The 24,304-nt window shown below is 36.9% G+C and overlaps 1 protein-coding gene and 1 non-coding gene across 2 annotated transcripts in view; both read right to left on the bottom strand.

Moving 5' to 3' along the window:
* Positions 1–3,952: 3,952 nt before the first annotated feature.
* LOC114022990 lies at positions 3,953–4,059 on the bottom strand. Its single transcript, XR_003566730.1, has one exon. It is a non-coding gene; the product is annotated as a U6 spliceosomal RNA (small nuclear RNA).
* Positions 4,060–10,291: 6,232 nt separating this feature from the next.
* Positions 10,292–24,304, bottom strand: part of PRPS2 (phosphoribosyl pyrophosphate synthetase 2) — a 34,402-nt gene continuing 20,389 nt past the window's right edge. Inside the window, exons 3-7 of the mRNA XM_027835420.1 lie at positions 22,395–22,493; positions 21,435–21,559; positions 17,433–17,606; positions 13,788–13,947; positions 10,292–13,058 (exon numbers count right to left, since the gene is read on the bottom strand). Of these exons, the coding sequence (XP_027691221.1) occupies positions 12,966–13,058; positions 13,788–13,947; positions 17,433–17,606; positions 21,435–21,559; positions 22,395–22,493 (651 nt within the window). The 3' untranslated portion in view covers positions 10,292–12,965. The remainder of the gene's footprint in view (positions 13,059–13,787; positions 13,948–17,432; positions 17,607–21,434; positions 21,560–22,394; positions 22,494–24,304) is intronic.

Raw genomic sequence — 24,304 nt, 5'->3', positions numbered from 1 at the left:
TGGCCTTTTTAAGCTAAGGTCTTCAACAGTTCTCATTTTGACTGAGGCAACACCCATTCAGTGATTAAGGCTTAATAAGAAATGAGGCAGAGAACGGTCTCTCTTCTTTAGAAGACATTTATTTGGGTTTTTCTACTTCCTTTGGAGTAATGTTATCAGACTCAAAAATGATCAGAGGACCAAATGGGCCTTGCCTGTACGTAAATTCCATCTTCTAGGTCTTTTGTTCTCCTATTCCTGGAAGACTCTCCTTCGTCACCTCCACGTCTTTGGATACTTGGATTACTTACAGGCCTCCATCAAGAGCTACTTCCTACTCTGGGTCTTTCAATTCTCCCAGTTTTAATCACCTCTACTCCAACTGCAACCCTGGCCAATTACTTTGCACTTACTTCAGATATATTTTCTATAAGCTTATTTGTGTATTTACTGTTCCTCTGTTTCCCTCCCTCCCTCCCTCCCAGTAAAATGAAAGATCCTAGAGGACAGGGGCTGTTTTCATTTTGTATCCCCAGTGCCTAAAACACAGTCCTGTGAATGGAATGGAATTGTCTGTCCTTGCTTCAGAATTGGCCTTTCCTTCTCTTGGTATGCTAGTCATTCTCCAGGTGAGTGGGATTTGGTGGAATATATACCTACACATACATACATACATACATATATGTATCTGTATATATGTGTATATACACACACATATATATATATGTGTGTCTGTGTACGACATTTAAACATGTTCCAAGGATCTTCAATGGCTCCATGACTAAGTGAGTCATCAGTAAGTACAGCATTAGTCCATGGTTCAAGGGCTTAGATGTAAAAAAAATTCACACACACACACACACATAGAATGTTTCAAAAATTTTAGTACTGTTTTAAGCTATTAAAGCTTATGCTATTTAAGCTACTAAAGCTTAAAACCGAACTAAGACTTTTGAAACACCCCTGAATGTATCAGAGAAATATGAAAGTGTAGCCAGAAATAGAACATCCTAGTGGTTTCAAAGTATATGTAACTAGCTTATTTTTAGACCTTAAAAACCTTATGGAAGAAAAATGCACAAGGAAACACAAATGTACAGAAAGAAAATAAGCATAGTGCTTACTTTGTGCCAGGCACTGTGCTAAGTGCTTTACAAACATTATCTCATTTGATCCTCATAAAAACCCTGCAAAGTAGGTGCTATTATGATCCCCATTTTACAATTGGGGAAACTGAGGTTAAGTGACTTGCCCAGGGTCACACAGCTAGTAAGTGTCTAAGGCCAGATTTGAGGTCAAATCTTCCTGACTCCAGGCCCAGGGATTTTATCTACTATACCACGTAGCTGCATCAAATAAACAGAATCCATAGACACACATGTATATATGTATATATATGTATATATATGTATACAAACATACATACATGTACATACATATACTTCAACAGGGTAGTGAAAATATATAACATATATTATATTTATAATATATAATAGCAGTATACAATAGAATATTTATAAGTCTATAAGTAATATAATATAGAATGCAAATATATTATATATAAATAAAATAATATAATGTGTTATATTATTTAAATATAATATTAGGTATTTAATATTAATATTTAATGTTTATAATATATTTTTACTATCCTGCTGAAGTGTATGTGTGTGTATGTGACAGCTTAAAACTTCACCAAGACTTAGAAAACCATATTTGCATACACATATATACATGTATATAAGTATACCTATATTTCAAAACAACAAGCTCTACATAACAGAAATTTAGTTTCTTACCTATGTTATTTTTTGTATATTGAAATGTTTGTGCTTGTTGATGATTAAGTTCACAAACAAAATTTAAAATATTTTGAGTACTTTATTCTCTTACGGCGCAGCTTGGTGGTGCAATGGATACAGCACTGGGCTTGGAATCAGGAAGGTTCATATTTCTGAGTTTAAATTCGGTCTCAGACACTTATTAGCTGTGTGAACCTGGGCAAGTCACTTATCACTGCTTGCCTCAGTTTCCTCATCTGTAAAATGAGCTGGAAAAGGAAATGGCAAACTACTCTACCATCATTGCCAAGAAAACCCCCAAATGGGATCACAGAGAGTTGGATATGACTGAAAAACCACTCAACAACAACAATTGTTCCCTTATAAGAACAGTATAATTATCCCAGGGCTCAAACACCTACACAATGTAAAGTAAAACATATGGGGGTACAGCAAAGTTAAAAACACTGAGGTGAAAATACATTAGAGTGTGAAGAGCAAAACAGAAGAGATACATGTTCTCAGACACAGATGGCTGAATCTTCATGAAAATTTTATTTGCCAGACCACAAAAGGGTAACATCCATTAAGAAAAATACATTTAATTAAGGCAGTCAAGCCTAATGTCTGAATAGTCAGCTAAAATCTCCTTCAAGAAATCACTGAAAGGACAGACTTACCTTTAATGAATTTTGTAAATGTTCCCCTTGACTACCAATAAGACTTTCTGGTTTCCTCTTTATCTGCTTCCAGCACATCAGTTTCTGGAGAAAGTCAAGTAACATCTTGAATAGATTGGGGGGGGGGGGGGGAGCTTGCAAAGCTGAAGGTCATTATCACACTGTTTGTATGTCCACCTAAAATGAGTCACTATCTTTCCCAACAGCCTCTTCTGCAAGGTGAAGAACGGCAGCCATCCCTGTGGGATTTCCTAACAGAGATATTGCAGGATGACTTAGCAGTGACCCAGAACAGTTTGTTTTAAGAGATAACCACTAGAGTACATCTATTCTTCTTTAAAGCTTCAAATTTATCACCAGAAAGAAGTGAAGCATCACCTTCTTTTAGTTATTAAATGCAGTCATGTTACTAAATGAAGTAGATTGAACCTGTTTTTCTCCATTGATTTCAAACTATCAAAATAACGAGGAGGTGAAGGTGTTCTTAGAGGTTATGAGTTGTCTTGTCACCATTATTTGCTTTACATCTCAATCTCAGTGTTGAATAAAACCCAGGATGTTAAAAATGGGCTTAGTTGAAATACAATCATTACTAGAATATGGAATAGAACATTAAACTTACTCTCATTTCCCCAACCTATCTAAAGCACATACAAACATGCAACTATCTCGATAGTTCTATCTTCTATGATCTATTTAAAAATTAGTCACTGGGGGGCAGCTAGGTGGCACAGTGGATAGAGCACTGGCTCTGGAGTCAAAAGGACCCGAGTTCAAATCCAGACACTTACTAGCTGTGTGACCCTGGGCAAGTCACTTAACCCCATTACCTAGCAAAAACAAACAAAAAAAAAATTAGTCACTGGTGGTCATGTTCCAAAAGATTGAAAATAGGCAGAAAAATTCATCATCATCTCCAGTATTTATATAGCACTTTATTTATATGATATTTAGGGTTATGATTGCTTTTAAGGCTTAGCATTGTGCCTGGCATTCAGTAGGTGCTATATAAATGCTTATTCTCTTCCCCTCCTAATTACAATCTTTGGGCTGAGAGATAGACATTAGTCACACCTATGGGTTTCATAAAAGGGTCGTTCAATCTGTGAGAAGGCAGGTGAGACAAATGGATCTGAAATGACAGATAGCCAGCCTGCCTGTGAGAGATATTGGGAGAACAATGGTATAAACAGTGAAGGGATGACACTATCTATGAAAGAACATGGGATGACAGTGACATAGCTTCCACTAAGTACAACAAAGAACTCTGGTGATAGTAGATGTTTATTGTAATTGCTATTTCAAGGACTGAAGAAAGGTCTGAAAGGTTTACCATTTCCTCAAATTCCCTTCTTCATGTCTTTTTGATAAAGATGCTTATAAAAAATTTTATTATCTTTTGCTTTTTATATCAGCAGTTTTCCTCAATATTCCCTACCCACCCCCCTTCCAGAGAACCATCCCATATAACAATATTTTTTAAAGACAAAATAGAAATGAGGAAAAACTCAGAAAAATATATTACTCTTCATGAATTTGCATGTTATCCTTGCACAGGGGTCATGCTAATCTTCTCTGTAACATTCCAGTTTTAGTATATGTGCTCTTGAAGTGAGCACATGGGCACTCATATAACAATTTTTGGTTTTTCTTTTTTTCTAACCCAGGTAGTTATTTCATCGTGATATTTGCTTTGTATAAAAATCCATGGTCTATCATGAAGGCTTGGTGACTTGCTCAGTGTCACACAGCTAGTGAGTGTCTGAGGGCAGATTTGAACTCACGAAGATGAGTCTTCCTGGCTTCAGACCTGGCATTCTTACCCACTGCACCACTGGCTGGAAATACACAGAATTTAAATATCTATCTGAATATTAGGAATTTTCTGGAGGTCTCTGGATTATTATCACTTTAAAGTAACTTTTTATCTTACATAAACTCTATAACCTAGAGGAGAAAATGACCCACCTACACTATGAGGTCACTCGCCCTTAGGCTAAATGAACTCAATTGTTGCAACAGTTATTAAATGTTTATTATGTGCCAGGTATTGTGCTATTTGCTCCAGATACAAAGAAAGGGGGGAAAAACAGGGTAGTTCATATAGTTCTAATAAATGATAAAAAATGCAAATTTTGTTGTTGTTTAGTAATTTTTCAGTTGAGTCCAATTCTTCATGACCCCATTTGGGGTTTTCTTGGCAAGAATACTGGAGGGGTTTGTCATTTCCTTCTCCAGCTCATTTTATGGATCAGGAAACTGAGGCAAACAGGGTTAAGTGACTTGCCCAGGGTTACAATGTCTAGTAAGTGTCTGAGGCCAGATTTGAACTCAGGAAGATAAGTCTTCCTGACTCCAGGCCCAGCACTCTATCCATTGTGCCCCAAATGCATACAGAAAGAGAGAGACTAAATGGAACACAATCTCAGAGGGAAAGGTCTAGCAGTGAAGGTGTTGGGGGATAGGGCTGGAAAGGCCTTCTTCACAAGATGGGATTTCAGCTGTCTTGAAAGAACCTGGGAAGTCAGAAGGTAGAGATAAAGAGAGAAAGCATTCCAGACATGGGGGACAGCAATACAAATGCATAGGAGTTGGGAGTTAAGAGCATTATGAGGAATACCAAGTAAGACTAGCTCAATCACAGTTTGTCGGTCTTTTCCCCTAAACCCTTTCCACCTACCTTCCTTGTTACTTTGGGGGACAACATCATCGTCCCAGTCCCTCAGGCTTACAACCTAGGAGTCATCCTGGATCCTCACTATCTCTTACCCCCCACCCCACCACATCCAAGCTCTTACCAAAGCCTGTCTACTCACATTTGCACTATCTCCTGAATACTCTCTTCTGACACTGCCACCTCTCTGGCCCAGGTCCTTACCACCTCCTACCTGCATTATTGTAATTGCCTGCTGGGTGAGTAGGTCTGTCTTATCTCTCCCTGCTCCAATCCATCCTACTTTTAGCCACCAAAGTGATTTTCCTAAAGCAAAGGTCTTACTTTGTTATCCCCCTACTCAATGAATTTTAGTGGCTCACAATCACCTCTGGGTTCAAGTAAAAATTCCCCTACTTGGAGTTCAAAGACCTTCATAACCTCCCTACTTTTCTAGAGTGGCCTCCTGGATGGTCCAGGAACAACATACCTTCTCTAGGCTCTAGGCATTTTTGCTGGCTGTCTTCCGTGCCCGGAATACAGTCCCTGCCCATCTCTGCCTCTTGCCTTCCCTGGCTTCCTTCAAGTACTAACTAAAACCTCATCTTCTGCATGAAGTCTTTCCCAACCTCTCTTAATTCTAGTGCCTTCCCTCTTTTAATTATTTCCTTTTTATCCTACATATAGCTTGTTTGTGCGTATTTGTTTGCTAGTTGTCTCCACCACTAGATAGTGAGTTCCTGGAGGGCAGGGACCGTCTTGCCTTTCTGTATTCCTCGTGCTTAGCAAAGTTCCTGACACATAGGCACTTAATACATGTTTACTGACTATGAAGGGTATAAAGTGTAAGAAGAATGGAAAAGTAGGAAAGGGCCAACTTGTGAAGGACTTTAAATGCCAAATGACTGGAGGTAATGTGGAGCTGCTGAGCTTAGGGCAATGACATGGTCAGACCTTCAATTTAGAAAAACCACTTTGGCCCTAGAGTGGAGGATGAACTTGAGTAGGACACTTGGAGATGGGCAGACCAACAAACAAACTGTTGTTATAGCTGGATTTAAATTTGGACTAAAAGGAGGATGGATTGGAGTAGGGAGAGACTTGAGACAGACCTAATCACCAACAGGCAATTACAATAATCCAGGGCCTGGACTAGAGTGGTGACAGTGTCAGAGAAGTATATTCAGAAGACTGAACGAAGGTGAAGTAGGCAGGTGGACAGTGATGATATATGAGCTAGAGGTGTGGCTGTGTGAGAGACTGTGAAGACGGAAACAAGCTACGTGGAGTGAATACAAATGATAGTCAAAGATGGCACTGTTATGAGCTTAGGTAATTGGCACATACCCAGTAATAGCAGGGCTTAGAAAAGAGGGTTTGGAGGGGAAAGATAATGAGCTCTGTTTTAGATATGTTGAATCTGAGATGCTTATAGGACATCCAATTTGTGATATTGAAAAGGCAGTTGATGATGCAGGATTGAAAGCAATTGTGAATTGTGAAAGAAACCTGTGAATCTCAGCATAGAGAAATTAGTAGAACCCATAGAAGCTGAGATCAAACAAGACAGCATAATGGTCTTGTGGGAAGTAAGTGTATTCTGGGAGGATTCAGCTCCTTCCTTTTTTCCCCCCTTCAGGAGGGGAAGTAAAAGATTGAACTGTCAACCATCTCTGCTCTACTGTCAGCTGACAGAATTTGGACCCTGTGCAGCTCACTCAGATTAAAAATGTAATTAGCAAATTTTAAACAAAATAAATAAAAATACAATAGATTATGGATAATGCTAACAAACGGTTTTCTAAGTTATGTGGCTCAGGGATCTTTAGGTGGGTTTGACACTACTGCCCTACAGTGACACCTTCTGGTGACAAATGGTTAAAGAGAAGTTCATGTTAATTTGGAAATATTTTCCATGATTGCACATGAATAACCTATATCAAACTGCTTACCAGGGGACTGAGTGAGAAAATTTGAATTTTTTAAATTTTTTTAAATGCAACTGGGAAAAATATTTTTTAACAAAGCTCATGGGAGTTAAAATAGATCTGTGCTGGCAACAGTAGATGCTACCAATTAAAATTACAGACATAAAAAGTACCAAATACGTCCTTAATGTGTAGCCAAGAACAAAAAAGGAGCATGTATTTCAAGATTTTTACAGCAGCATTATATGTAATGGCCTAAAGTTTTAAGTGACTTAAATGTGGGCAGCTAGGTGGCCCAGTGGATAGAGCACCAAGTCTGGAGTCAGGATTTTCTTACATCTTAGATGTGACCAGTGAATAAACCACAGTGGCTCCCTATTGCTTCTAGGAATAAACGCAAACCCCTCTACAACTTCACCCACCCTACCTTCCTGCCTTAATGCACGTGACTTCAGTTCTGTTTCTCCATAGTCCAAACTGGCCTTCTGCTTGTCTTCACTGAACACTTTATGTCTTAGTGCTGCAGCTTTGCACTGGCTATCTCTCACATTCAGAATGCACTGCTTCATCTACTTCTTGGTACTTTCATTTCAAGACAACTCAGGTGTCACCTTTTGCATGAATCTCAGCTGCTATTGGTCTTACCACCTCATTGCCCTCTATTTATCTTGTTTATGCTTATTTATGTACATATTATTTCCCCAGACTGAACACAAGCTTCTCTAGGACAAAGATTTCTCACTGTAGCACCTAGCAGGCACTTAAAAAATGCCTGAATGACTAATTCTGATCCTAATGGCGAACAAATAGTACCTCTATTTTTATGAGAAGACAAGATGGGGCAGGTAGGTGGTACAGCCGATTGAACACCAGTCCTGGAGTCAGGTGGACCTGAGTTCAAATCCAGCCTCAGACACATAACACTTACTAGTTGTGTGACCCTGGGCAAGTCATTTAACCCCATTGCCTAGCCAAAAAAAAAAAAGACAAGACAGATTTTTTTTCTCATTATGACACATTTTCCAGACTACAGGGATATCTTAATATGCTGAGTGTTCGGTATTAAACACAAAATGGAACACAAATTTAATCTGATTTACCAAAATTCCATATTCCTGAAAAAAATCTCAAAGAACTTATTCAAATTTACATTATTTGAAAATATTTTTATGGTTGATCAAAGACTGAGCTTGGCATTGAAGGAGATGAGAAAATATATCCCTCTCATTTTCAGAGGTGGAAGACTACAGGTGCAGGTTATTGCATATGTCAGACTTGTTTGATGTGTTGGTTAGTTTTGCTGAATTGCTTTTTTTCTTCTTTGTTAAAAAGGAAGAGCTTAGTGGGTAGGGAAGCAGACAAGAATATATTCAGGAATTAAGGTAATTAAAAAAGATCAATACATATTGATTCTTTTTCAAGAGTTGACCACCTCCTGACAATTGAGGCTAAATTTAACATGGCCAATGTGGGAATTTGTTTTACTTGAATATGCTTGTTATAAATTTTTTTTTTCAATTGGGGAAGGGAGGTAGGAGGAAAAGGATTTTTAATTGAAAAAAAAAAGGTTGAAAAAGTTAATAAACTACATATCTTTTGCCTCTATAATACCAATACCAGCTCTATAGTCCATAGATAATAAAGAGAACTCATACATAAAAAAATATTTATAGTAGCTTTTTTTTGTGGTGGGCAAAGAAATGGTAACTGAGGAGGTGTCCATCAATTAGGAATTTGCTGAAGAAGTTATAGTATATGAATGTAATGAAATACCGGGAATGATGACAATATTCTTTTTCCCCAAAGAAACTTGGGAAGACATTTTTGAACTGATCCACAGTAAAGTAAGCATCAACCATTTATAATACCAGCAATACCGTCATGACAAACAATTTTGGTCAACATTATGACTAACCACAATTTCAAAAAACTCAGGATGAAACATGTTGCCCACCTCCTGGACAGAGGTCAGGGAAACACAGATGGAGACATTTTTTAGATATGGCCAAATGCAGGAATTTGTTTTGCTCGACAACGGATGTTTGTAAAAGGGGTTTTGTTTTCTTGCTACTTGGAATAACCCCTTAAAAGTCACTAAGCTATACAATACCCACTCCACACACACCCCTGCTCTCCCAGCAATTATGGTACTAGATCTATACTCCAAAGAGATCAGAGAAAGGAAAAATGACCCATTTTTTTTTTAAATAGCTTGGGGGGGGCAGGGAGAAGAACCACAAAGATGGGGTCATCAACTGGAGGGTGGTTGAACAAACTGCAGCGTATGAATGTAATGGAATACTATTATACTATAGAAAAAGATATGATAAAAGGGACAGTCTTAGAAAAACATGGTAAAACTTATATGAACTTACACAGAATAAAGTGATCAGAAGCAAATGAACAATTTGTACATTTTAAGGATAAACAGCTTTGAAAGACTTAAAACTCTGACCAGAGCTCCAGGTAATGATCAGAGGAGGTGAAGGCACCCAAGATGCTGAATGAGACACATATGCCACATAAACAATGTGGTAATTTGTTTTGCCTGAATATGCTTATTTGTTAAAAAGGCTGTTCCCCCCCTCCCCCCACCTTTCCCCCACCCAATTTGGGGAGGAGGGGTATAGGGGCAGAAATTACTAACTAAAAATAATAATAATAATAATGATAAATTAGAAGATCTCTATGGGTTCTTCCAGCTCTAAAGTATGATTTTTGCTTTCACATCTAAATGGGAGGTACAACAAACTTAATTTTAGATTTCTACAATTGAACTTAGACAAGGCAAGTTTAGGTTCCCAGAAAAGTGAAACAAACCAAAAGGCAGATAAAACCTGCAGTTCAAATGAACAACTAAGCTGAAACTAAAGCAATATAAGGAAGGCAGGAAAATTAAGGCAACTTCAAGGACATAGATCAAGCAGAGATAATGCAGGATAGTAGGGTTAAATATAAAAGTAGTTGAATTCTACTGTGTTGTCCAACGAGTCTATACTCCAATTGGAAAAAACTTATCAGGAAATCAAATCAAACAATGGCTAAATTCTTGCAGCACACCACCAGGTTAACTGAATTGCATGGATGTTCCATCCTTTCCAATGATATGGTTTTCCACAGGTGAGGGGGCAAGGACAATCTCCAATGGTCATTTTAAATAACCATCTTCGTAACTCTCATTTTAAGGAAGGACAGTTCTGGTGAGGGGAGGGAAAGACAGTGCATTACCAAAGCTTTAGTAAGACTCCAGAACCATAATAATGTCTTATAAAAGGAGCAATTTGCAACACAATTTTATTGAAAATACTTGAGTACAATATTAGAGGAAATAACAGGAAATTCATTTTGTAACAGTGACCTGATCAACACAAGCACCACAAACAATACAATTCTTGGACATTAACAATAGCTAATAAAGGAAAGATATGGTATAAATACTTACTGATTGATATGACAAAGTTTTGGGGTGAGCAACTTTGGTATGATCATGGTTCCCTAGTCCTATTATTTGGAAAGTGGCATAAGCTGGTTCTACATGCATGTAGATGAACTGGATTTAAATGAAAGACTTGGCTAGTTTCATTTACTATGGGCCAATCTAGATAGACCCACAGGAAACAGAAAATCTAAAAATATCAGAATCTCTTGAAGCAACCTTTACAGACTATTTGATCTTTCACATGTACCTGGTCCTACCTGTATATATGTAAACACAGCCATATTTAACATCATAAATTTATTTTAAAAATAGGCAAAACAAAAATAATGTTAAATAAACGATAAAACAAGGACTTCTCATCAGAGCAGGCTGCCTATTTAGATTTCATCCTGTTTTGTGCTAGAGGACAAAATCAGTTCTGGACATTTTCATTTCAATGGGTTTCAAGTATTCTGAATGGTAGTTATACTACTCTCACTCCACTCCAACAATACAGAACATAAATAACTGCACTAAGTCTTTTGGGATATCTTGTATAAGTAGCCAAAGCAGTGTATTTGGTCCCTTCTTTTAACATATTAGATGAACTCAAAAGTCAGAGTCAATGTTATCAAGCTATTATTCACAAATCTGAACATTTAAACTGTAAGTGCATAGTTTTCTTGCCAGATTACTTTAGAATTATCTCTTGGAAACCATTTTACTACACAGAAAGATGCAGTAAGACTGATGTCAACAACTGAAATGTCATATAAATTATCCTTTTTAAGTCTGTTAACCTGAAGTAAGATTCTTTCAATGCTGGAATAGAAAATCCTAAATAATGCTGTCATAAAAAAAAGAAAATAACAAAATTAGTTATTTTCAACTAAAAGATCGGAGAATGGCATTACCTACCATTAAGGTTGGTCTACATAACCGCACATAACTTTTTTTTTGGTCTGAATTATACAGACTTATTATCTAGCCAAAGTGCATTAAGAAACAAGACCAGATAATGTTCAGGATGTTTTCTGGGGGGGAAGGAGAGTGGCACTGTATTAACATCCAAGTTTCCTTTGACTTCTGAATTAGGAAAAAAAAGTATAAACAGTCATTTTTCATGTAACAAAACATTAGTTTAGTGAGCTCTTCACTGACAGGGTTGGGAAAAATCTGGTATTCTAATCAAAAAGTTAATATTCTTGCAAATAATTTTTTCCAGATTTCCTTTATTACTGCCTTCCAGATAAATATTTTCACTTAGGGATGATTTAATGAATCAACTGCTAAAGACTTCTAACTATTTTAGACGACAAATAACACAAGTACACTAACCACAAAAAAGGGAAAGCGGCATTATATAAACATACATTTAATAGTCCTGATGATTCCAAACTTTACTCATGTCAAAGAGAAAAATTAAAAGACTGAATAGGTTTAGTGGATTTAAGCCCTAAATACTGCCTTAGTCAACTGTGTGAGCATACATTACTCTATATTTAATGATTTGAAAGTTCAATGATTTGGAGTCCAATCATTGAAATGTCATTTTTTCTTAGCTGGAAAAAAAAAAAAAGCAAAAGTTGCAGCTAAACTGTTATATAAAAGAATACTATAAGACAGAATGGAGTGTGCATTTTTAAAGAGTTGGGATTTTCTGTGCAATTTCCCTTTACAATTTGTAATGCACTACAACAGTTGGAATTCGTCAGACCATTTAATTTAGAGATCAGAATCTGACACAGATTATATATAGAAATTTCTAAATAATTCTAATGCCAGAAATAATTGTGGAATTTTCCGACATGGAAATATTTTTCAGAAACTAGCAGAAATTTACAGCAATATGACGGCCGACTTAAATGTAATATAAAACTACATTCATTTATACTACATTGTCCTTAACTGATTTGTCTACAAATTTCCATCAGCAAATTGGTCAATGACCATCATTAAGCTGACCAAAACTTTATTTAAACTAGGTAAAGTCCAAGAAATTAATTTGAACTCCAACTAACAAAAAGGTCAACATTCAAGGTATCCTACAATTCTCTAAAATAATGTTTATTCTGAATAAAAGGTCTAATTCTATATACCAGGGATTTTACCAAAATGCCCACAGGCATTTTTATTAAATAAAATACACGAAATGCTTTAATACAGGGTTACCTTTGACAAACCCAGATACATAAAATTAAAAAACTTCTGAATGTAATTACACTCTTACAATTGCAGCTCCAAGGTAATATAAGAGTAAAGGAAAAAGTTATCTGCCAAACCAAAACAAAATGCAGACATTTCCCATACAAGCCAATTCATTCAAAAAGGGAAAAAATGGGGTAGGGGAAGGAGGGAGGGGTTAAGAAGGTTGGAAAGGTTAGAGAGGAAAAAAGGAATCTTAAAGTATAAACAACTGAAGTTTTAATAAACATTAATTATCTTACTGTGGAGTCCCAACAAAAAAAAAACAAAAACAAAAACAGACTGAGTGTACACAGCCTATAGGAAAGCCATGATCTGGAGTTATAGTGGAACATGACTGAACAGGTAAGACACAGATTCACCATTGTGTGTTCTCCGTATTGCTTCAGCCAATATCATTGAAATGTCAATAACCTAAATAGCAAAAAGAAACAGAATAAAAAGGGTGAGGGCAATCAAGAATCACAGAATCAGGTTTACTTTAAAACCAGAAAGCCTACTAATGTAGGTAATATGAAGGCTTAAGGAAACTCTTTCTTAAAATGGTTTCCACTGTACAGAAACTTTCTAAAAGGTCAATGTAATTTAATTAAATACCTGAATGATGCTGGTTGCTAAGATTTAAATTGCATACACTTTAGGTTTTTTTTTTGGGAGGGGGCAGGGTGGAAACATGGGCAAATCAGAATCTTAGTCAACACTAAAACTAAATTTGCATGGACCCCAGTAGTAAGATTTTACTTCTATTTACTAAAAGATAGACCATTCTACCCTCTTAGGCCAACTCAATTCTATCATAAATCTAAAGGTAAAAAGTGTTCTTCCTCACAGAACACAGAGTATGGTTAACAATATATTGCTATAGGAATAGTAATATTTTGTTATATTAGGTTTTAAATAGTCGTGCAAAATGTTAAATGACTCAGCAAATATCTGTTCTTCCACCAAATGATCAGAAATCATGTAATTTTATAAAAAGGGACTAAAGAACTAGAGATAAAAGGGACCAATTATCTCTTTCCCCTTCCCCAGATTAAGACCCTAAGAGAGTAAAGGATTTGGTTTGGTCAAACAGGTAAGTATAATAAGAGGATATGAACTAAGGGCCTTCTGATCCCAAAACCAACACTCTTTCTACTATACCTGGATTTTAGAGCAATGCTTCATTTTGTCCTCTTGTGGAATTGTATTTGTGACTACCACGGCCTCAAATGCAGCATTATTAATCCTGGAAATAGCTGGTCCAGAGAAGATTCCATGAGTCAGAATAGCATAAACTTTGGTGGCTCCAGCAGAAAGTAACCTATAGAATGTCAGGATAAAAAACAAAACACATACATCACCATAAATGACTCTTCTAAGTAGTGTTTACCTTGCAAAAAAATATAATAAAGGGTTTGTCCTAAGGGAAAAATGTTGGGATTTTTTCCCCCTTCTTAATGAGATAAACTGAATTGCTATTTGGAAGATGACAGGCCTCCAAGAAAATTTTTAAAAAGAAATCTTAAGGAGCACATTAAAAAAAAAAAAAAACCCAACCAACCAACCAACAAAACCCAGACCTATATTATCAATATGGGGAAGTTTTAGTAAGAAGGTTCCTTGTCCATGTAGGTTGATACCTAATTCTGTAACTTGTAGTCTTAGAAATTTACCAAGAATACTGAGAGCCTAAGTGATGTGCCCAGGGCCAGAAGAGCATGTCAGGAGAAGAACCTGAACCCAGAGATCCTCCTAATTCTTAAGGGCAGCTCTTTAGCTTACTAGATGGCCTTAACTAAGGCAATTAAATTTCTCAAGAATTAGACATAAAATGCAAGTTGAACCTTCTTAAGAGATAATAGCCTAAGATTTTATAAGGAAAAAGTATTTGGAAAAAGAGCTGATGAATATTAATTACATACTTAGAAATTAGTTTAAATCCCTCTCTGGGGAATGCTGTTGGCTAATAAGCCTGCACTACCAGGTTGGTTATTGGGTGATGTATTGTTGGGGGGAGAAGGATGTCATGCAAACTCACAAAAATTATAGACAAAGGCACAAAGGAGCTATGTGGTCTGCACTAGTGGAAGAAATAAAATCAGAGATCCTTGAAATATGTCAAGATTTACTGAATTTACATTCAAGTTTGATTTTCGTTGTGTTTTGAACTTAAGTGTTTTCTCCATGGGAATGAATCCTTAATAAGTCAAAGGGAAAGTGGGATTTAGTTTAATTAGTCATTACTATCACTTCATTTTGTACTTCATTTTATAGTCCTTTTTCAAGCATCTTATGGGTCATGTCTTTTTAATAACAATGTAAATTCCCTGAGAAGAGGAACCATTTATTATACTTCTTTTGAATACTCTCACAAGTTCAGTGCTAAGCAGAGCAAGTACTTAACAAACATTTGTTGATTAGCTGATTAACTCAATTAGGCTGCTTCTCCTAGGAAATTCAGTCATCACTATTATGGGCAGAGAGATGGAACCACCCTGCTTTCATCCTTGAGCTTCTCTTCCCTCTGAAAGCCAGGGCATGGACATGCTGCAACAGTGAAGCCCTTGAATCATCCAAGTGACTTGGAGAGATATAATCATGACTGGAACATAACAAAGAAGGGGCCCACCTAATTCAAAAGTAACTGACTGGATAGAAGGGATGGTGCCATAACACTGCGTGTTAAGATCTGATGTGGAAATCCAAAAGCCTAAGGAAGGAAAGCATGGGGTGATCATTTGGGTGAGGGTAAAAAGAATGACAGTGAAATCTACTATTAATAACAAGGGTGGGGCAGCTAGGCGGGGCAGTGGATAGAGCACCAGCCCTGGAATCAGGAGGATCTTAGTTCAAATCCCGCCTCAAACACATGATACTCACAAGCTGTGTGACCCTGGGCAAGTTACTTAACCCCGACTGCCTAACGGAAAAAAAAAAGGCAAACAAACAAGGGCACAGAGAGGAAATGGATGACAAGTTCCTAATGACATTAACCTATGGGGCAGAGTCAGGAATCAAACCAATCAATCAATAAGGATTTATTAAGTCTGTGTGCCAGGCACTGGGGATGGATGCAAAGACAAATGAAACAGTTTCTGAGTTTACATTCCTGAGTAAACAACCTGTATGCATATAAGTATTGCAACAGTATATAAAGTAAATATGAGGTTAATTAATTTTTGGGGGGGATAGGGGATGGCAGAGGAGGTGAGGAAGGAATGTATTCCAGGAATGAGGAACCAGGACAAGGACAGAGACAGAGATGGAATATTAGAGTTAAGAAATAGTCAAATTTGGTTGGAACACTGAATACAAGAAGGAGTGATGTACTGAATAAATCTAGAAAAGCAGACAGGAGTCAAGACTGTTGAGGGCTTTAAATTTCAAATGATAAGGTCGATATTTTAACCTAGAGGCAATTGGAAGCCACTGGCACAAGGTTGTGACATGGTTGGACTGCTGTTTTGGCAGCTTTGTGGAGGATGAATTATAGAGGGAAGAAACTTGAGACAGAAATGACAACTAGGAATCTCCTGCAGTGGTCCAGATGAGAGGTGATGAGGGCCTGAACTAGATGGTGTGAATGGAGACAAGGTAATGGATAGGAGATATGTTGTGGCAGTAGAACTGAAAAAATGGTAGATATAACAAGATTTGGCACCTGATTGGACAGGTGAGATGAATGAGAGTAGAACTGATAATAAGGTTGTCATAACCGGAGTTACTGAGATGATGATGGTGTCCTCAACAGAAAAAGGTAGTAAGGGAGAGGACTGGGTTTTGGGCAAAAGATAATGAATTGTGTTTTGAACACACAGAGTGTGAGATGCCTTATAGACATCCATTTATAAATTTCTAATAGGCCATGTGATTTGGGACTATGGCTCGGGAGGGCTAAATATATAGTTCTGGGAATCATCTACATAGAGATAATTGGACCCATGGAAACTGACAAGATCACAAAGACACTGAGAAAGTCATTTATCATACGTTTAAAAATAAGGTGACTATAAAAGATTCAATTCAAGATGAATGTGGCAAAATTATAATTCACAAGCTCAGTCCCACAGAAGAGATGAAAGGAGGATCCTTGAGGTGTGGAACATTGCATATATCAGATTTTTTTGACATACTGATTGATTCTGCAGATAAAAACAAAAATTCCTCTTTTCTTTTAAAAAATTCTTTGGACATTACGCTACTTGCTTTGCTGAGGTATTGGGGAGGCTTGCTATTCTAGATGTGATTTTTGACCAATATGGAAAAACAGAAAATTCTGGAACACCTGGTAGTAATGACATCATATCAGAGTTCACAATGTCATAGGGAAGCAGATTTCAATTTAATATAAAGAAAACGTTTTTCAGTAAAAGTGTCTGAAAATGAACTGGAATGACTTGGGAGGCAATGATTTTCAAGTAGAAACTGAATAAACACTAGTTAAGGATGATACAGAAGGTTCCCATTGAGGTGTTGAAGTAGGTAATATTTTCCAATTTTACTTCTACATGATAAATTTGGGGGAGGGGGAAGAAACTGGAGAGACTCAGTCTCATTTGTTCCCATGTTCGAGATGAGTATACCTGTGATTAAGAACTACTGAAAACTTGCGTGTAGGTATGTCTTAAAAAAAAAAAGACAAAACACATTGTAACAAAAATGAAACAGCCTAATATTTCCTGTTTGTCCAACACTGTTAACCTATCAGCAAATGAATAGCACAAGCAACGGAGCTTTTTAAAATGTTCACATTTAAAGTTTCCTTTTTCTCTATTTTCTTTTTCCATTTCTAAAATTTCCACTCACTTATCTGCAGCATGGCATATTGTACCACATGTATCAGCCATGTCATCCACGAGGATGGCTACACGATCCTTCACATCGCCAACCAAAACCATCCTGTCTACCTCGTTTGCTTTCTTTCTTTCTTTGTGAATCAAAGCAAACTCCACATTCAGTCTGTCAGCAATTGATGTCACTCTATGGAAAGGAATAAACAGATAATGAGTTAAAGACATCCAAATAAAGGCTCTGTAAAAATTCAGTTCATAATTCTACTCATAAATCAAAGAGAATGGAAAAAATGTGGGTTGTACAAATATGGTAAAACGTGAATGGTAGTGATGATACTCTTATGCTATCAGAACACTTGTAGCAACTCATTATCTATCTATTTATTCAGAAATCAGTACCAAATATCACAGGTAGGTTTTTTGCCACACTCTGCTCAGAGAAGGCCCTTATACCAAATGGCCCTAGATGGCCATTTTTTAAAAAAATTATTGATGCCCTTTTATTTTACATCATATTAATTTCTGAATACATTCCCTTCTCCCAGCTCCCAAACAAAATAGTTCAGTAAAACCACTGACATACTGATCATGTCTGATAGCATATGCATCATTCTATATTCATAGTCCCTCACCTCTGCTATTTTCTATATTATGTCTCCTCTCCTGCTTTTCTCAGCTGATATTTTTTGCTGTTGACGGTGTGCTTGCCTCTCTCCAGTAGCATTTTCACTCTCTCCACGTCCCCCACCACTCCCATTCCCAACACACTCTTGATGTTTCTAAACTGCCAATGCCTGGAAAACTACATAATCAGACTTGTTAGAAAGATGTCTAAATTTAAAGATAAATCATTTTAGTAAAGTTTCTATTTTGAGCAAAGTACATGAGCTTTTAGCACACACCCTTTGTGACAACTATTTTAGCTACTCAGAGGCCTTAAAAAAACTTATCTCTGTGATCTGAGCAGTGTTTCAAAGAGTTGAGGTTCCCAGATAAAAGCAGGCTAGCACCTTGCTTATCCCTAACAAGCATGAATTGTCTAGAATTAATTACCCTTGTCTGCCTCATTTAGTGGTTAAATGGCTTTTGTCTGGCAAGAATACAGGAAGGGAGGAAGTGGCTAAAAAAAAACAAAAGAAGCATTGCCGCCATGGAGATACAATCTGCTCCAACAGCCAAGCTAACCCTGCTTCCACTCCTTTCCCTGTTAGGGTTATAAGAGGACTGAGAGCAATAGCAACAGGAATCAATCAACATTTATTAAACACCTACTGTATATAGACCACTGTGCTAGGTTCTAAGGATATAAAGTCAAAAATCAAGATATTCTCTACCCTAAGGGAGTTTATATTCTCCTCGATGGATAGGACATGTTCACAAATGGGTAAATGCAGGCTCTACCTAAATAAATACAAACTAATTCTAAGGTTCTGAGGGAAAACTGCACCAACAACTGAAGGAAATCGGGCTGAGCCATAAAAGGAACTAGAGGTTTCAAGACTGGGAGGTGAGGACAGAGGACATTCCAAGGAAGGGTTATAGCCTGTACAAAGGCATGGTAACATGGTAACATGAAATGTCATATAGAGGGGATAGTATATGTACTAGTTAGTGTAGTTAAGTGCGGAGTGTAGAGTGTGTGGGGGTCCCAGGGAGAATAAATAATCAGCCTGGAAAGACAGATGGTAAAGAGCTTTAAATGACAAACATTAGTTTTCATTTTATCTCACTGGCAATTGGGAGCCACTGAAGCTTCTATAGCAGGGAAACTGAATGATCAGACCTATGCCTCAGGAACATAGATTTAAGAACTAGAAGGAACCTTAGAAACTGTCTCCAAATTCCTTCATTATGTGGTTGAGGGAACTTGGTCCTACAAAGGAACAAGGCTGTCAATATAGTAGTTATGTGGAGGACAATGCCTAGCAGCACTCATCCTGGACATGCAGTCATCTGCTAATCTTCCTAACTGATTTAAATGTGACACTGTGATTAGTAAGCAAGTTTATTAGAGACGTGGATATAAAATGGTTTATAAGAGTACTTCCATAAAAGCAAATAATTAAAAGAACCAGACAGCAAAAATAAAAAGTATCTTTTCCTGGGGGAACTCTAACTCCCTATCCTCATCTCCCACATTTAGTATATTAACTGAAATAAGGCTGCAACATTTTTGCCAAGTAATTTGTTAAAATTCTATTTTTCTATTCTAGGTTTCTGCTGATTCCACATACTAAAAACTAATTTTTGAGTTACCCTTTCCAAAACAATAAATTTCAGAGTATCATTTGATTTGGGCAGTTTTCTAAAGAAGAGTATCGTTATGGATCAACTCAACTAAAAAATCACATTATAAGCCCTTACTGATTTTATTGTTTTTCAGTTATTCAGTGTTCGACTTTTCCTGTTCTATGGACCACAGCATGCCAGGTCACTATCTCTCAAAGTCTATTCAAGTTCAAGTCCACTGCTTCCATGACACTACCTCTCTATCTCATATTCTGCCGTCCCTTTTTCCTTTTGCCTTCAATCTTTCCCAACATAAAGGCTTTTTCCAATGAGACCCATTTCCTCATTATGTGGGCCAAAGTATTTAAGTTTCAGGTTCAATATTTGAACTTCCAGTAAATAGCCTGAATTAGTTTCTTTAAGTGTTGGTGATTTGATCTCCTTGAGTCCAAGACTCTCAAAAGTCTTCTCCAGCACCACAGTTGGAAAGCACTGATTTCTGTGGTGTTCAGTTTTCCGTACAGTTCAACTCTCACAGCCATACACTGCTACTCTTCACCAAAAATAGATGTAAGACTTAATAAGATATTTTAATACCTCCTTCACCTCTACTTTAAAACAAAAAGAGTTGGTTGTGCCATGATCTCCAACTTCCTTCATCTTATTAGTCTTTATCTAGCCAGAAAGAACATAAGGTCTATTAGCTGCATGGCAGAAACTACTGAGATTGCAGCTACTGTTGTAATATGCTTTATTTCCTTACCAGGAACCAAAAAACAAAACAAAACAAAACGAAAACAAAAAACCCACCAAAACAAAACAAGAAAAACACGCAAAAATTTTTACCGAACAGATTATCTTTAAAAGTCTACATGGAATTTTTTAAAATTTCCACTGTAAACATTTTAAAATGTGGCACAGAAAGGAGCAAAAAAACCAAACAAACAAAAAAACCCCACAAAACACAAACAATGCACTCCCTACCTCAACACAATTGCTGAATATTAAGAAACCTGTCTACTAAAGGAAAATAATTTATAGGTTAAAAGTAATTCATAAATTTAGAACTGAAAGGATCTTCAGGGATCATTTAATCCAATTCCCTCATTTTATAGTTGAGGAACTGAGTCCTGAGAGTTTTAAAGACTTTTCCAAGACCTTGACTCCAAATCAGCTCTTTCCCTAATCCAGCTTACATTACAGAGTGCTTATAAAATTGCAACACTCAAATGTGTAGCGTAAGCTTGATAACAGGAAACTTTTATATAGGATGGGTGTAAATGGGGGAAAAAATGGGCAAATCCAAAGAGAAACTGGGAAGAAGTTTAAAAACTAATAAGACAAAGCATCAGCTAAGAAGGATTTGTAAAACGAGCAATTACATAACAAGCATTATAGCTTTTTAATAAAGAATTGCAACTCAAATATCAGGCATGACTCAAAAGAAGAGAAATGTAAGAGGATACCCCCAACCCACCCCTTCATGGAAGCTGAAGTCCACAGGCACTATACATGTTTTCAGAATTTTCCAATGTATTGATCTTGCAGTCTTGTTATCTTCTTGTTTGTTTGTTTTTTTTTATCTTTTAAAAAAATACGTGTTATATGGGATGGCTCTTTGGAAGAAGCAGGGGAAGTCATACCAGAGAAAACTATGATGATGTAACAATTAAAAGACATCAATAAAAACTTTTTATAAAGTTTTTATACAGTTGAAAAACAACTTTTAAAAGTCCACTTAAGATTATCAAACTCCAGAAAGTTGTGTCTACCCGTTCCACTGTACCTTTTGGCTCCACCAGCATCTGGGGACACAATAATACAATTCCTCCATTCTGCAATATTTTCTCGAATCCATTGCAAGACTGCAGGTTCTGCATACAAGTTATCCACTGGAATATCAAAAAACCCCTGTGATGATAGTAAAAAAGATTAAATCAATTAATAGGGCCCAAGATCCGGAGTTCAAAATAGTGGACTGGCTGTGTGACCCAAGGCAAATCCCTTACACTCTTAATACCCAGGCAACTCTCTGAGTGGAGTGATCTATATTTGTGCAAGGAGCTCCTTACACTGGTGAAATCACATTTTCAGATAAAAAGACATCAAGAATGCATCTTCCACTCAAATATTATTCTGATGCTTCATCTTCTCTTACAGGTGGCCCCAAGCTTCATGAAAATTATTTTATTTAAATAAAACATCATTTATTGATGCCTCTGGAAGGTTCCAAACAAAGTGATAAAGACTAAGTAGTCAGTCTCGTGATAAATAACATGCCCTTAGAACGCAGACTAACCTAGAAGTTCAAAAAGTCCCATTATCAAAATGTTGGTGATTAATATTACAGAGGCTTGTAGCTTCCACTGGCAGAGGAAATACTACTACTAATAAAAATCATAAGTCTTCTGGAATCAGGTATTGAGGTATTGTATATGGATGAACAGTGGTTCTAAGTTTGTAATTAACAAGCTATTCATATCCATCCTAAATTGATGGAGACTAAAGAATTTAACTTTTAAAATTAAAATCCCATTCTCTAAAGGAGAAAAGATTCATAAAATGTTTGAGATAAAAAGGAACTTAGATAAAAATATCGAATTAGGGTCCCATCCATTCATTTTCCTTGCATAGCAGCAATTGTTTTAAAAAAAAAATTATCTGAAGTTACAAGAGCCACCGAGGGAGTTACTCATGTTGCTGCCTGTAATTTGCAGTTAGTGACATGTCAATGCATAGACTGTACCTGTATCTGAGAAGCATGGAGATCCATTGTAATGATATGATCAGCCCCGGCCACTGAAAGCATATTGGCCACAAGTTTTGCAGAAATTGGAGCACGACTCTAATTAAAAAAAAAAAAAGTGTATTTTACAACAGTGAAAAGAAATCATAAATGACTCCCCTACGTTTTTCAACTGTAAAGACTAAAATCAGACTAAAATACAAGACTAGGAAAAGCAAACAAAGTATGTTATAGGAAACCAGATATACAATGTTTATGTCATTATTGTTATTTTTTTTAGGTAATTGGGGTTAAGTGACTTGCCCAGGGTCACAAAGCTAGTAAGCGTCTGAGGCCAGATTTGAACTCAGGTCCTCCTGACTCCAGGGCTGGTGCTCTATCCACTGTGCCATCTAGCTGCCCCTCAGATATGTAATATTTATAAAAGGAGTATATGGTGCCATCACTCTGTTAACCAAAATTTGTATCAGAAACTTTTCCAGATGATTTGTATGTTCCTTTAAATATTTTATTATGAAACCTTAAGAATTGCAGTAAAAACAAAACAAAACCACAAAACTTTTCTACTTAAGTTTCCAACTTATAGGTCCAAATTCTAAAGTCCATAATTGTAATATTCCTTAAGCAATTTTAACTCAATGCCAAAGAGTACAGATCACACAGGAATCACTTTAGTCTAACTTCCTCATTGTAAAGATGAAGAAAATTGGTGAAATGCTATCATCAGGTGGCTCATGTGCATATGGGAAAAATACTAAATAATGGCTCTTACTAGTACATCTGGCCACTCCTTCCTCCCCAGAAGGATGTAAGGGACAAGGGGCAGGATTAGAGAAGAGGCCTCTTAAAGGTGATGGCAGTACTTTTTGGAAGACATCAAGGCAGTTAGGGAAGGAGGGCACTAGAAAATGGAAAGGGGCTGAATGAGGAGAATCAGGTGGTATCTGAGCTGCCTTGAAATAAATGAGGGTTCTAGTAGGCAGGTGAAAAAGGAAATATATTCAGAGCACGGGAGATGTACAAACGCCACAAAAAACAGGAGTGGGAGTATGTGTGAGGAACAGAGAGTAAGCTGATTTGTCTGGACCACAGAGTACAGGAAAGAGAGCAATGTAAAATGAATGTGAAAGGGCAGGCTGGGGACAAGATGTGAAAGGCTTGCGAAGCCAAACAGAAGAGTTTACAAACCTTTTTAGGGCCAACAGGAAGTCATCACTAGAGTTTATTACACTGAGGAGTGAGCTGTACTTAAAGAAAATCATTTTGTGGCTATGTGGAGAAAGGATTGGAGTAGGGACAGCCTAGGGCCAAGATCTGGCAACTAATCAAATATACAAGGTGAAAGAGAACAACAAAGTAAAGATAACATTACAAACCAGAGAGACTAGAAGAATAGGAGGTACCCTGAACAGAAATGGGTTCAGTTTTTGGGGAAAGATAATGGGTTCAGTTTTGTAATAATGAGATTGAAATGCTTATGAAATATCTAGTTTGAAACATCTAATAGGAAACTGGTGATAGTGGACTAGAACTCAGGAGAGATTAGGGCTGATAGATCTGGAAGTGACTTAGATGGAGATGATAATTAAATCCATGGAAATGGTCACCAAGAGCAGAAGTAAAGAAAGAAAAGGGCCCAAGAAAGAACCCTGGAATCTATCCACAATTTGTGGCCAGTCAGGTAGGAGTAAAACCAGGAGAGCAAGATCACAAAAACCTGGAAAGAGAATAATCTGGAGGAGAGTATGGTCACTGTCAAATGCAGCAAATAGGTCAAGGAGAATGAGGCCTGAGAAAGGCCATCAGAATCGACAATTAAGAGATCATTAAACCCCAACTGCCCCACAATAAATAAATAAAGAAAGAAAGAAAGAAAGAAAGAAAGAAAGAAAGAAAGAAAGAAAGAAAGA

Source organism: Vombatus ursinus, unplaced genomic scaffold (assembly GCF_900497805.2).
Source record: "Vombatus ursinus unplaced genomic scaffold, bare-nosed wombat genome assembly UNPS02014814.1, whole genome shotgun sequence".
NCBI lineage: Eukaryota > Metazoa > Chordata > Mammalia > Diprotodontia > Vombatidae > Vombatus > Vombatus ursinus.
This window is presented reverse-complemented; position numbering and strand designations above follow the sequence as displayed.